At 46.2% G+C, this 14,599-nt stretch overlaps 1 protein-coding gene across 6 annotated transcripts in view; it reads right to left on the reverse strand.

The window, feature by feature from the left end:
- LOC122412171 (protein groucho-like) overlaps nucleotides 1–14,599 on the reverse strand; it is an 86,714-nt gene that overhangs the window by 3,884 nt on the left and 68,231 nt on the right. For all 6 annotated transcript variants that reach the window (XM_043421533.1, XM_043421532.1, XM_043421531.1 and 3 more), the window contains 2 exons: nucleotides 912–1,034; nucleotides 239–783 (listed from right to left, as the gene is read on the reverse strand). In XM_043421533.1, coding sequence (XP_043277468.1) covers nucleotides 239–783; nucleotides 912–1,034 — 668 coding nt within the window. The remainder of the gene's footprint in view (nucleotides 1–238; nucleotides 784–911; nucleotides 1,035–14,599) is intronic.

Here is a 14,599-nt window from a genome sequence, read left to right on the forward strand (position 1 = left end):
AATCAATCCGTACATCAAGTGATCAAGAAATTCATTCATTCAGGAATGATTTTTATTTTGACTTTAATTTTGTTCATTAATTCCTCAAAAGAAAAAAAAAAAAAAAAAATGTCCATCGATACTTTCTTTTAGTTGTTGTCAAAGCTACATTTGCAAAATTAATTTCTTTTTGGTCTGATTGTGAAAATAAATATTTATCTATATATGTACAGGGGAATATACAAGGAGAAAGACTCACGGTTTTCCACCGGGCACGCCGAGTGGCCCAAGGGGAGCTCTCATGCCACCGTGAGGGTCATAGAGTTGTTGAAGTGGTGGCCTAGCTGGATAACCATTAAGTGCACCAGGTGGATATCCAAGCATGTCAACGTGAGGACCCGAGGGTGGATGATGAGGAGGTGGATAATGAGGAGGATAGGAACCGACCGCGGAGGCTGAGACGAGCGCTTTGCTCGAACTCGAAGACTTGAGACCTCCTGAACTGGAGCTACTACCACCGGCTGACGTTGGAGTTACGGGCTTTGATATTGGTGTCGTTGGCTTTTCTCTGTCCTCCATCTTCTTCGCGGATGGTGTACTTGCGTTACTGCTAGTTCCACTTCGTGGCGATGGCGGTGGTACTTCCTTCTTCACTTGTCCACCCATTTGACCGATCGACGAACCACCCATTTTGTCCAGACCATTTTCCCGAGGCGATGACGTCCCGTTTGCTGCTGGACTGCCAGGACCCTCGTCACCATCGTCCACCACTAAATCCTGGTCACTTTTCTCACCGTCGCTTTGCTGTGAGAAGATTCAAATATCGAATGAAATTCAATCCTCAAAATTCGTGAGTGTGATTCTCAACTTATAACTCAAAATTTTATACAATTTTTTTTTTACTATGTGATTTTAGACGTTGGCGTACTCACATGGCCGATGTCTTTTTCTTCTTTCTTCATTTTTTTCAAATGCATGTGATCATGATGTTGTGAATCAGGTGTACTTCTTGGTCTACTGTATTTTTCACGCTCTGCAGGTGATATCGAGTTTCTCTGAAAATAAACGAAACACACATACAGTCATCATTAGTATTCATTTATGACGGTAGAACGGTTGGATATAATGAATAAACCGAGGCGGAAAAAATGACCGAAGAAAACAAGAGAAACTATGATTTTTCATGTAACTCAAGTCGTAAAAGACACCGACTGTTTTTCCACGTGAATGCGTATTATATTTGCAAAGTGAAGCTCTTCAATCTTCATTCTGTATATTTACGACTGGGCATTAAAACTGCAAGGGGAGGAAAAAAGGAGAGAGAGAGAGTGAGATTGAGGGAAGGAGGTGAGGGGAAGAGAAGCAGGAAGGAAAGATGAGTTTGGGAGGCAAAGCTGCGACGATTTACAAGGACATAAAGTACCTACGAGGAAGGAACGACAGGGCATGTCATTTTCGACGAATACGACGGGATGGATCTTTATTTCTTTGCCCATAGCCTCTTTCTCCTCTCTCGTGTTCTTGGCTTCTAGCCCCTCATTCAATAAAACGACTCTTTTCAGAATGGTATAAGGGAGGCTACGAAATTACTTATGCGGCTATTTCCTTCGTCATGTCGTTGGGTAATATCTCGAGAGGTTGGCTTTCCAACTCTATTTCACGAACCACAAACTCGGGAGCATCGTGTTTTCTCTCCATCACATTATAAATATATGCGAATGGTATTTGTGTGGCCGACACTCGCGTAGCTCGTGATCATTATGTGAGCTATGAAATTTTTTTATCCACATTTATCTACAAATGAATAAAACTCTTGACCGAGGATGACAAATATTTTATTTTATTCATTGCAGATTGCGTACAGGCTTGGACTTCGTTAAGACCAGATGGTTGGATGGTTCATTAAAGATTTTTGTAAAAAAAATTCTTTTCGATTCTTCATAACGCGATTGCGATCGACCAATTATGGATTCGCTGGCATTACGTTCGTGGCAAAGTCCGTGTTTTAGCTCAGAGGCTTTAACTGATCGCTGAGTATCGAAAATATGATGGAAATTTTCGATATTTTTCAACTCTGAGACTCGAAGTACATATTTGAATTCAGGAGCGCAGGAGCTTTTCGGAAGAGCGACTCTGCGCCCTGAGCCTTTGTGAATAAGTCATCGACTACGGGGGGAAAGTGACAGGTTTCGTGGGATCCGAAAAGGAAGAGAAGGAGCAATAAAAAGACGAGAAAACAGAGCGGGTTTTGGGCTTTTCCCTAGAGTACGAATCCTGTACGAGCCGGGCCATGATTAGGGTTGGTTCGATACGGTTTCCAATTTCTACATCTCCAAATACGTCTCGGGTCAGGAAGAACCTTTCGGTATTTCTTTTTCTCCACCTCTCACCCCCATTATTTCCTTTGCTTTTATTTTCCCTCGAGAACGAGACCGTGCAAGGATACATTTATCCTCGTGCGAACACACACACAGGCACGAGGGTGCGGTGTTTGTGCTTCCGCAAAAACGATCGTCGGAATTTTTCGTGATCCCGAGACTTTTATTTCACCTCTTATACGAAAGGAAGTATTTTTTCTTCTTTTTTATTCTCGCAGCTCGGAGATGTCCCCTCGGACGAACTGGCGGTCCCCGAGGGTGGAATAAAGTCAGAATGAATTCGTGTTCTCTCGACGATTATATATATTTTTCTCGTCCCTTGATCCTACCAAAAAAACCCTTGATCTCTGTCTCCCCCCGGTCCCCCCTGTCCTGGAACTTTGTCACCGAAATCTCGGATAACTGACAAGCCCGATTTTTTGTGGATCGAGGGCGAATACGAGTGTCCACGAAGAAAAATATTTCATTATCGGGATATCGTGATTCGACGTTGTTAAAAATAGAATAAAAAATGTCTCGTAACGACAATTTATTGGGGAAAAATTGATCTCGTTTTATCGTGAGCAATAAAATCCCAAATTGGATTCAAGAGGGATGCGTGCACTCGGCAGGGGTTAATGAAAGGGTAGCGAGGAGAAAAAGGGGATGGAAACAGATTCTCCGAGTCGTAAAGCATCCCTTTGATTCTGTACAGGGTAAAATATGCCGGGAAAGTAGGAGAGACAGAGAACGCATCAACTCACCGAGTAAATCTCTTTTTCTCAATTACCTCGGCAGTCACTGCGTCCTTCATCCCTCGAGGGGCCTCCTCCCCTCTCCTTCACGTTTTTTTCTCGCTCCCTCAATATCGTAGTTGATATCTCACACCCTGGACCCCTCGATGTTCCTCGTACACGCGACTCGTTCTACCCCATTCAAGAAGGTGTGATACTATGGCCCGTTATTTTTGGATTAAGGGGAGCGGGGGGGATGGGGTGGAAAAGAAGACGAGAAAAAAGTGTAAAGCTCGAGAATCCTCCTCTAGTTTTTCCATCGTTCTCCCCTCGATTCCTGACATAGTAAAACTCGTCGGAGATACAAGTCTCGTGCGAATTTATCGAATTAAAACTCCAACGAACCGCAGCCCCATCTCTTCGGTTTCTAATAACAGAAATTAATTTTCCGTCCGTTACTTTTGCATTATGGGAGGATGCTCTGAAGCTTTGGTGGGAGGAAATGATTTATTTGTCCCTAAACGACATGATCGAAACTTTATTACCGATTCCGTAGAAACACACCCGAAAACGAATTAATATTGAAAAAAATGGCCCGAAGTGTTATCCAGTTTTTTCTCACGTTTCAGCTGACATATCTCACGGTCTCGAGATTTATCCGAAAGCATCCAAGAGAGAAGAGATTTTCTTCTTTTATCTCCCTCGTTCGAGAAGCAAAAAGCGAGAATAAATGCCACCACACCACCACGAGGTTGTTGGGGAGAGCTTCGCGAAAGCAGGAAAGCACGAGTTTCTGGAACGCCGAGCACCGATTGCCTGGTGTTGCTGGTAGAATGTCAAAGAGTTCGAGAGAACGGAATAAGAGAAAAAGAAAAAGGAATAAAATAAAGCGCGAGGGAAAAAATGGCGAGTCAAGATGTTACCGAATGGGGAGTGCGGTTGTCGGTTATAAGGCAGGTCCTTCTTCGCTCTGCTATACATAGCATAGGAAATATGTGATACATCGCAGTGAGCAAGTTTCCACGTTTGCTGTTCCATGTGACCCGCGTACATGGGAAAGAAGACAAAAAGCCATGGCAACGCTCGGCTAGTCGATACAACCATAAAAGAGTATACGCGCACGCATGGGAGAAGAGCGAGCCCCGCGATACATGTGTTTTGTCACTGGGATACGAGCTTCTTACATATTTCAGTGACTGGTTGATCGTTAAACGAGTTTGGCGAGAACCCCCTCGGCGCTCCCCGTGAACTCTCGTAAAAGAATACACATGCGGATACGTACGGGAATCCATGAAATAGAGATTGAATAAAAATGAAACGAAAGATCGAGGACGAGTGCGCAGGGGCATAAAGGAGACGAAGAGCCGAACGACTCTCGTCTCGGCTAATATTCACGACGAGAGCAACAGCCGCGATGAGAAGCCTCGAATATCCCAATCCTCAAGGTCGCTCATGACGCAAACTTTTTCAAGAAGAAAAACTGAAAGAAAGCTCAAGTGCTTGAGGCTGCTGGTGGTGTCCTTTAAAAGAAAAAGAAAAGAAACAAAAATCTAGAACTAGGCCAACGGAGTAGTGATACTCGAGATTGGCAAGAGAATTCATGAAAAGCTGGCTAGCTCGTACTTGCTCGAGCAAGAGGAAGAGGGTGGAAGCTGAAAAGAAAAGTGTTGAGAAGGAAAAGGATGAAGAGGAAGAAGAAACGCGAGAGTGCACCGAGGCCTCTCGAGAGCCCCGCGGCATAATCTTTTTGTCTTCGAAGCAAGACTTTTGCATTCACACCCTTTGACACCGTCTCACACCTTTCGGCTTGCTCTCCAAACCGAGCATATTCCGAATGTGTACATTTGTTTGTACATCCACGTACGCGTGTGTCCGTCCCCGCGTAAACAAAATGTAAATAGTCGGGGTGTACGCGGAAGGAAAAGTTTTCAAGTACGTATGTACACGCTCGACCACAATGGACGTCCGTTCCCGTACAGAACGAGTTCGAGATTGCACCGAGTCAATTGTACACGTAACCGTACAGAATATTACAGGAGCAGCACAGCCCCGGGGGTAGGAAAATAGTTATAAAAAAAATGTTGAACGAAACTCCTCCATCGTATGAGTTTCGAGAGGTTTGTTTGCGAGTAGCGGGGATCATCAATCGACGCGACGGAGTGGGCGTGTCGATAACCAGCGGGGAGGTTTTCCGGTCGAATTGGTTTTTACCGATGGATATGAATATCCGCTGAGGGGTGCGGATAGAAACGAAAAGTGATAAAGCGAGTAGTCACACGGGGGGAGGGGGGCGTTCCTTAATCCACGACTCGGTACGAAGTCTAGTGCGTATAATTTGAGAAACATCGAGAATAGGCGACGAGACATAAAGCTGTTAAGTGTGGAGTGCTGTGCGCCGATGTTTGGCTATACACTAAATTCTGTATTCTCGCACGTACAAGTGAACAAAGAGGCTCTCTCGGGGCACGATCAATAAGGGGGTAGGAACAGGCTTCTAAGATACGCACGCACACCATCTTCTCGAAGGTTGCTCGTTCGTCTATATGGCATACATAAAAGAAGCTTATGCCTCTACACAGATGGGGCTATAAATGTGTGCAGTGTTAAAGCATGACTTTGCTCCGTGGGAAAGCAAGTTGGCGAGCAGTGGCAGAGGGCGAAGAGGGAGGCTGGCGTGTGGTGCGGTTCCGCAATGTCTTGATGGCTGCCAGTGGTAGTGTTAGTGCGGAACTGAGGCGAAGAGGCATCAGAAGTCCGGAGTGGATACGGGGCTGGGTGAGTTTCGGTTCCTCGCAAGAGAGAGAGAGAGAGAGAGAGTAGAGTCGGTGTACTCGTAAAGCACACCAACATCCAAAGAGTTATATAAGAGGAGGATGGAGTGGAGCGGAGAGGGTGCACGAGGCTGTGTTGCTCGTATAATAGATCGGAGAGAGGACGCGGTTGCCGCCGTGTTCGTTCCTCTCTTTCAGGTTGGAGCATCGGCGCCGAGAAACGAGGCTGAAGCTAAGTAAGGTTAGGGTTGTGCTCTGCGACGGAGGCGAGGCTGAGGAAGGGAGAGTCGACGGAGGGAGGGAGGGAGGGAGGGAAGAGCGTTGGGAAGGAGGTAAGGAATCGAGTCTCTGGTGGATTTCCGCAAGGGAGAGGCGATGCGCGTTTGTATTGAGGAAGAGGCTGGCTGCGGTGGTCGAAGAAGCCAAGCCGGAGAGGCCCCAGGTTGGGTAAGTGAGTGAAGCGAGACTCCACAGCTATGGCGTCTCTTCTTGGCTACCCTTCAACCGAGCCCCAACCCCTCGTGTGTCTCGGGACTCTACACGTCGCGCGAGAACCAACCTCTTGCCTCTTCCCACTTTATCTACTCTCGAGAGCATCCCTTCGCGTTTCACTCCGAGGCATCCAAGCCTGCAGCGTGTATACTCAGCCTCTATATTCCGGAAGAGACGGAGGGACGGAGAGAGAGAGAGAGAGACGGAAGACCCCGCTGCTTCTCGTCTTGTCGCAATCCTCGAGCCTCTTCAACCCTCCGAACGCGACTCTTGGGAATGCGGAGACGTATGCGCGCATACCTATGGATATCGTAGACGAATGAATAGGGGGAGCGAACGTCTCGGAGGGAAGCAGAAGGAGAATCGGTAGGTCGAGCGATGTTACAGAGGGTTGACGACGTAAGAAGGACTCGTTTCACGAGTTATTGGCATACTTCCAGCTCTTTCTTTTCGCTCTATTTCATAGGCTATCCTACACCGAAACTCTCCTCAATGTCTGAGTATATGCGAATGCTTCCGTGTGGAGGAGCTTCCGCTCTCTTGAAACATGCCTGTATCTCTGTACCGCCGTCAGTTTCATCTTCCTTCCCGAAATCTATCTTCATCCTCTCGGCCAACATTCTCTCAATTTACCTTTTTCTTCGTTACACCGCCGCCACGACGCGAGCTATCTTCATTCGTCTCCTTTCAACTCTGCTCACGGCTTCACTAGCTTCATCCTGTCCTATCAGTCCCTTCCTCCTGCCGCATCTCCTTTTTCTCTTTTACTCTCGCTCGCTTTTACCTACCCTCCATCACGCCAGCCGCCGTCGTACTCTCCTCCTCCTCCTCCTCCTTTTCTCCATTCCTCACTCCAAAGATGGCTCGTACTTTCCTCCCGGACAGCCAGCACTACCAGCAAATCCCCCTTCTAAGAAGTTGAGAATAAGAAGAAGAGAGGAAGGAGACGGAGCTGAGGCTACGAGCCAAGTCGCGTCCCTTCCGAGACAGAGAGAAAGAGAGCCCACAAGCCCCAGCTGGTACAAGATTGCAACCAGTGATTCTCAAACGATCACGTCACTCAACGTCGTCTTACTACAAACACGTTTTCAAATTTCTACACATATATAGAGGGAGTGTACATGACCGAGACTCGAGGAACTATGAAACAAGTTTTGTTTTCTGATGGATCTTCCGATATTGTGTAGTATACGTTCGCTGAGATGTTTTAGCGAATGTTGACATCCCGCGCTAAGCTCTTTAAACTTGGCTCTGAACTAATGTCTAAAAGGTACCGTTGAAATTGTATTTATAAACTACCGTTACGTCTCCTCAGCCTTCTCATTTTACACAGAGTTTATTCCTTCGCAGGTTGCCCTTGTACATAATGATGTAACGGAACTGGGAAGCAACTTTTGTTTCTCTAATGGATCTTCGCACATTATTAAAACATCGGGGCGGATGTTGCATGTTATTAATGCTGGATCGGGAAGAATAATTGTCGAGTGTAAAATTCAATTTTTCGTACACTCTTGTATTTTATGAAATGCGATTATTCAAAACTTCTGTACATTTTGTGTGGAAAACGCTCGTCTTTGATTCGCGCTCAGCCATCTTTAATTCCATGCGCTTTCGGATTTTTTAAGCTGCGTGTCACACCTTTTCAATGTTCTTGGTCGCGTGGTATACGATGGGAAAGGCGGTTGTAGGGGGTCGCCGTAAAAATTTATACGTCGAAAGGTGGTGAGATTGAGGCATTATTTATTTTTTATATTGAAACGATGTTGTCGCCGAGGGGTGAAAAATTCTCGAGCGTTAGGCAGAAGCAGCTTGCACCGACGCGCTTGCACAGGAAAAAGCGAGGCTCGTGCCCGCGTCAAAGGAATGCGTCGGCGTTGTGCCCTCAACGGTTGCCCCGCGACGTACACGAAAAGCTCAACTTGTTTCTTGGTTCACTCGCGAAGCGACGATGAATGAAAAAAAAGATGGAACGACGGGGGGAGAGAAAAGAGAAGAAAAGAAAGCAGAAGGGAGAGGCAGTCGGTGGCAAAAGTTAGAGGGTGTATAGCAGCTTCTCGTTTAGTTCGCAAAGCCGCCACGACGAGCGCCACTACCGGAAGCCTAGCAGGGGATGAAGAGCTTCCCCGGATGGAGAGTACAAAAATCTCTCTTTTCTCTCTTTCGGTACATACACGTTATAAAAGTGTTTGGGCAACTCGGGAGGGAGAGGAACGAAAAAAGCGACGTGGAAAATTCGCCTCTCCGAATTATTTAACGACTTCTCGTAAATACGGGACCCTTCCCCACACTTCTACGCTTTTTCCACTTCCCCCTCCCCCTCCCCACCCTCTACTGCACACGGAGTAGCTTTTCCCGTGTGAATGTATCCTCCTCTGTCTCTCGCCCTATCCTTTTTCTTCCTTTTGTCTTCCACTCTCTATCCTCGTCACGACTCGTTTCTTCTTTTTTCAAATTTATTTATTCAGCCAACCAGCTCTCCTGGACGTTGGTGGGTGACACTCCAGCCATCCCCCATGCTTTTTCCGCCCTTGTACACCCGCCCTCTCTCTCTCTCACTCTCCAATAACGCCCCTTCGCGATCCTCTCTCTACAACGTTCTGTTTTCCTCTCACGCTTTTTTCAGCTTTTTTTTCTCACTACCGTCGCAACAGTTCGCAACTGGTATACCCGCCCCTCCTCCTCCTCCTCCCCCCCCCCGCCCTTCCCCCTTTTGCCCCCTTTTCTACTCGCCTTCCTAGTATGGGAGTCGCGAGGGGATGTGCGACTGCGGTAGAATTTGCATTTTTAAATTAACTCGCCTCTGTTTGCCAGCTATCTCGGACAGAGCGAGGCAGCGGAGGTTCGCGCGGGCCGGGGGGCAAGGTTTTACAATTTTATGCAACAGCGCCCCTACCGCGAGAGCACTGGCTCGTTTCAAACTCCCTCTTTCTCCCTCTCATCCCCTCGGCCGACTGAAAAACTCACTCTTTCGCAACCACCCGTCATCCTTCATTCGGTGCGCTGGTTTGCCTGTGCCACAACACGCGACAGACTTGCCGCCCACCCCTACCTCGGGTTATCGACATTATCATTATTGTTGTTGTTGTTGTTATTATTATTATTATTATTATTATTATTATTGTTATTATCATCCGGCGTTGAACATGCCGAAGGTCGGGGGCTCGTTGCATCGATGGCTATACAGGGCTGAACGACGACGACGCGTCGATACTGGGATGCTGTGTCGCTGATGCTGCTGCTGCTGCTGCTGCTACATCTGTTGTTATGGTGCATGCATATTCCATTTTGGAAAGTCGAAAGGTTGGGAAAATCATACCGAAACTCGATTCACATAGGTCCTTGTGACATTTAACGATCCCCCGAATATAGAGACATTTGTTAAGGGGTGGAGGAGAAGTTTGGGCGGAAGATATATGTGACGGTTATGCCGGTTGTGCGCCAGTGACGCCATTGGATGCTGCCACCTACCGCAATTTCGTACGTGATCTCGTCCCGAGCGAATTGTCGTCCAACTATCAGTAGCATTGTATTATTATTGTACGTGCTGGCAATACATGCATAATTACAGTTACATATCTGTGGGGAGGCGGCGCACGTGGTGGAAAATCGTGACTGAATTTCGGCGAGCAAACATCGCTGGGCGAATGATTTTTTTTGGCAAATACAAAGGACGTTGGGAGAAGCGAGGATTCTTGATTATCGTATAAAAAAGTGGTTTTTTTTTCCCCGAGCGTCTACTCGTTAGGACACGCTCCTTTCTCAGTCAAGAATTTTTCGCGCACCTCTCGTAAAGGGGAAGACAAAATAATTGAAAAATAAAAAAAGTAATGGAAAATATCGGAAAAATCTCTCCATTAATGGGGAACAAAAATAATTGGAGGTTTTCGTTCGATCCCCGGAGCGACGAGCAACAGCAGCAGCAGCAGCAGCAGCAGCAGCACCGGTAACAGGACGTTCGTCGACGTTGTTTTTCGCCTCTTTTGGCCAAACGGGAGAGAACGAGGTATTCCCCTGAACTCACTCTAGTTTTTGTAGGACGAGCGAGGACTGTATACGTACGGCAAAGGAACGAGGGAACGAGTCAAAGAGATTGAAAAAACGCGAGGCAGGTAAAGAGGGAAAGGGAGATGGAAAGGAAGAGAAAGAGAGACGGTAATTGAAAAGCCCGTGGAGATCCGAATCCTGCTTTCGTCATTGCAGCCGCCTTGCCCGAAGCTAGATTCTCGCTACCCACACACGCGTACAAAACGTATAGCTATGTACTGCTGAGTACTCTTTTATCTCGAATTCGCCATCTCGGTCTTTCTCGTTACGTATTTTCTCCCGTCCTTTAACTCGCGCTGGCTCTACTCCCCCGTTCCCTTTTTCCCTAACTACCTCGAGGGGGTTGGAGCCAGGAGACGGAAGAGGAAAATAAAACCGCGCGGCAACAATACCCTCGAGGTACATTCTCGCGCTGTTATAACCGAAGCTCGTTCGCCTCGCGCGCGTTACAGAGAGTTTGCGAGCGAGCGAGCGAGGATGCAGAGAGAGAGAGAGAGAGAGAGCTCGGTTTAACGAATGGCTTCGTAAAGTCTGCCGCGCCATGCTGCTTGGAGGTCATTACACAACGCAAAAAAGTGGCGTTAACACGGGCCCTGCCCACGGCTTGTACCAGTGAAAAACGAGGCAAAGAAAGAGCCCAGAGATGAGGAAAGGAAAAAAGGACACGAAAGTCGACAATCGAGTCACTGATTTATGGCGGCTGTACCGGAAAACCCAAGGGCTTCGGTATAGCACCCTGGACCAGAGTATCCACTTGTATATTTATATTTATATAATATACGTACACGAAAGTTTTATAGCGAGAAAGGAGAAGTTGGGAGTGTGGGCTTGCTGGTTGAATTCACTTTACAAGTCGGTGGCAAGCGTCAAAAGCAAAAGGCAAACCGAGAAATAACGACCAATTACATAATACCACTTTTCAACCTCTTTCATGGCTTCTCCTTAAAGCCCAGAAATTCATTATCCTTATGATTATTGTCCATATGAAAAGTCCATGGCTCGAACATCACGTGAAAAGGTCCTCTTTGTGTTGTTGAATTGTGAATAAAAAATTCATTCGCGGCCCGCCGACGTTTGCGATTAATCATATTTTTTCTTATATCATACGCGCCCATTAATTCGCAGTTCGTGCCAACGCTCCATTTGTCATGCCGAAGACTTTCTTTTTGTCGAAAAAATGCCCGGATAATTGCTCAATTTGAGTGAATTGCAAATGGACATTGAATCGGTACGGAGGGAGAGAAAGAAATGAGAGAATCGAGAGGAATAATCGAATGTCGAATGCGGTGGGGACCGGGCTCGCATTAACGAGGTCCGATAATTTCGCGTCTATCCCGTATCGAAAGAGATCAGGGGAACATGAGTAAAACGGCAGGCGCGGAGGGGAGGCCCGAGGGGGGGTTAAGAGACCGAGAGCCAAAGATCTGGCAATGTTTAACAGGATATTGCTATCGCGAGAGGCAAAAGATAGGAGGATTCTCCCTCGTTCGGGCCAATTACAACATCCTCGCGAAGCTGTTACAGGCGCTCGAGCAAGATGAGATTGAACGAGCGAGAAAAGTGAGAACGAGGGAGATGCTGGAGTGGCATAAAAAGAACACGAGGGAGAGAGAGAAAGGAGGGGGGAAAAAAAAACGAGCAAAAAACAGAAACCAATTTATTTTCCACTCCATGGACGATGTAAGCCAGAGAAACATGCCAAGAACGCGAGAGATATACTCTGCGAATTAGGGAGAAAGAGACGAGGAGGAAAAAAAATGACAAGATTATCATAAACGACAGGGAATGGTTGTAAAAAAAAAAAACAATAGTAAAGATGAAAAGAAAAAAAAACGTTAAAGTAGAACTAAAAGTATGAAGAAAGGAAAAGAAAGAGTCCCTCGTGATTATTATGAAAAATACGGAGACGTAATTACCGAGGGGTTTGGAACGCCGAGCATTTACGACGGAGCCTCATTAAATTACCAACTAATTATCGTTCGCGCGAGGGCCTGCTCCAGGCGAATTATTAAAAAGTTTAGTTGGCCGTAAAGCGCGGCTCGTAAAAGCTCCTCGATTATCCTCACACCAGAAACTTATACTCTTTTCACTCGCGGTAACGCACATTTCGTACGGATACTCTCACGCGTGTATATATATTCGTTTAATAGTTGTGCGTCGAGGTTAGTCATTCGGTACGTCCCATGCGTGCGCGAGACGTCATCGAGCGTGAAGACTAATCAATTATCCTTGTGATTTATTTCTAAATATCTTTTTCCGTTCCGTCATCTCCGACTAGATCTCTCTCGAGCGTTGTTTGCCCTTTATGACGAGTAATAATCCAGCTAAATTTCAACTTTTGCTTTCATTCTGGGGAGTACATTTTTCATGAATTTATCGTGCAAGTATTCACGGGAAGGGGAGTGGAAAAAGTACAAAAATTCATTTGCAATAGTCTTGGGAATACATTTATTGAAATAGCGAGATAATTTTGCTGTTTGACTGGATAAGAGAATGGCCAAAATATCTTTGAATTCCTCAAGCAAACGAGAGTAGAAAAAGGTCGTTTTGCTCGAATCTTAAATCAGCGTATAAAAGTGTTTCTCATCAAGTTTTATTTTCCTTTCGTTTGTATTTTTTTTTCTTCAAATTTTCATTCTCTCCGAGTTAAAGAAAGACGAACGAGCGTAAATTCGTTGGCGGTTAAGTACGGTGATGAAACAGGAGTAAAAAATACTTCATACCTTTTGTCAGAGTCAAAGGGGAACGAGGGAAAAACGAGAGGGAAAAAGGGAAGAGGAAGAAGTGGGAAAAAAAATATTCAACGATTTTCTCATAGCAAAGTTGTTGAGAACTTTCTCGCTCTTTCTTTAACAGAAAAAGAAAAAGGAGCGAGTACGATGGAGAAGTTGAGGAGGCCCGCGTACATACCGTAAAATCCCCGTGGCTGTGAAGCTACAAGGCAAAAGCCGAGAGTGTCATTAGTACGAGCGTCAGGATGTTTTTAATTAATTAATCGAGAGCGCTAAGAGAGTGGGCGACAAGAGCAGGGGAGAGTCGCAAAGTGAGGGTAAGCGTTGCAAAAATTTTTCGCCGTTGCTCGAGAGCCTCGACGGGCGGGCGGAACGAGGTCGGGGGCGCAGGCGAGACGGAAAATAAGGGCAGACCCTTGCACCTCCGATTACAGTAAAATTTCTTTTCCATTCGCACCTCCACAAGTTTCTCGAAATTCAACATATTCTAAGAGAAACGCTTAAAGAAACGCATCTGGCAAGCGACTTTTTCAAAAGCATTCAAAATCTTCCGTTTGCCGTCTCGTGTCGAAAACAAAAGTTGAACCAAGTGCGACGACGAAAGGAAAAACAAAGTATTTAATAGTACGAACAATCCCATTGGCAGAACGGACGAAAAATTTAACGACCAACAATAAACTCGGAGTTTCCATCTTTTCCTTTTTCTCGAACCGAGCGCACCACTGACGAAGTACGAGGCGAATAAAAAGCCCAGCGAAGGGAGAGCCACGTGAAAAAAGAGGCGAGAATAAAATGAGATATCGCGTTTGTGTGGTAAGTGAATCGACGCGATTTACTCTTCGGCTGCCTGGCACAGCTTTCGCCTCTCTCCTTTTTATTCCTCGTCGCGACCATGTCGGCAACGTTTTTGCATAAAATTTATCCATCACCGTGCGTGTATATCCAATAATCCTCTCTTACCCTTATAATCTTGTGCTTTCGTCTCGCGCTGTTATTTCTTTTTCTTTTGTTTTTTTTTTTTCATTCCCAAGCCCTCCATCACCACCCACACGTCTGTAATCTTCGTTTCAATCTCGTATAACTCTTGTCTACGAGAGTTTATGCCGCCGCAACCCTTAGAGTTGCTGCATGTCTCTTGGCTTTGTATCAGTCTCCTCCCTCTTTCTCTCCGTCTCGTCGGACGCCGCCATCTTGTAAATTAATTAATGTGTCCCTAACGAGATCAGCGTTGTCGGTAAGGTTGTACCGGAGGTATATAATGTACAGGGAGGAGAGAGAGAGAGAGAGCGAGGCGAGTCCCCAATATCGTTGTACACGATGTATTTGCATGTATACATATATATATATGTATATACATGGGAATAATTTCTGGGGTGGCGCTTTCGCTGATGGTGCGAGGAGGTTATGTCAGCGTCACCGAGGATGGAGAGACTCGGGGGAGAGTATGGTTTGCAAAGGCGCGCACCGGAGGGAGTTTGACAGGCGTTGAA

Source organism: Venturia canescens, chromosome 6, assembly GCF_019457755.1.
Source record: "Venturia canescens isolate UGA chromosome 6, ASM1945775v1, whole genome shotgun sequence".
NCBI classification, from domain to species: Eukaryota; Metazoa; Arthropoda; class Insecta; order Hymenoptera; family Ichneumonidae; genus Venturia; species Venturia canescens.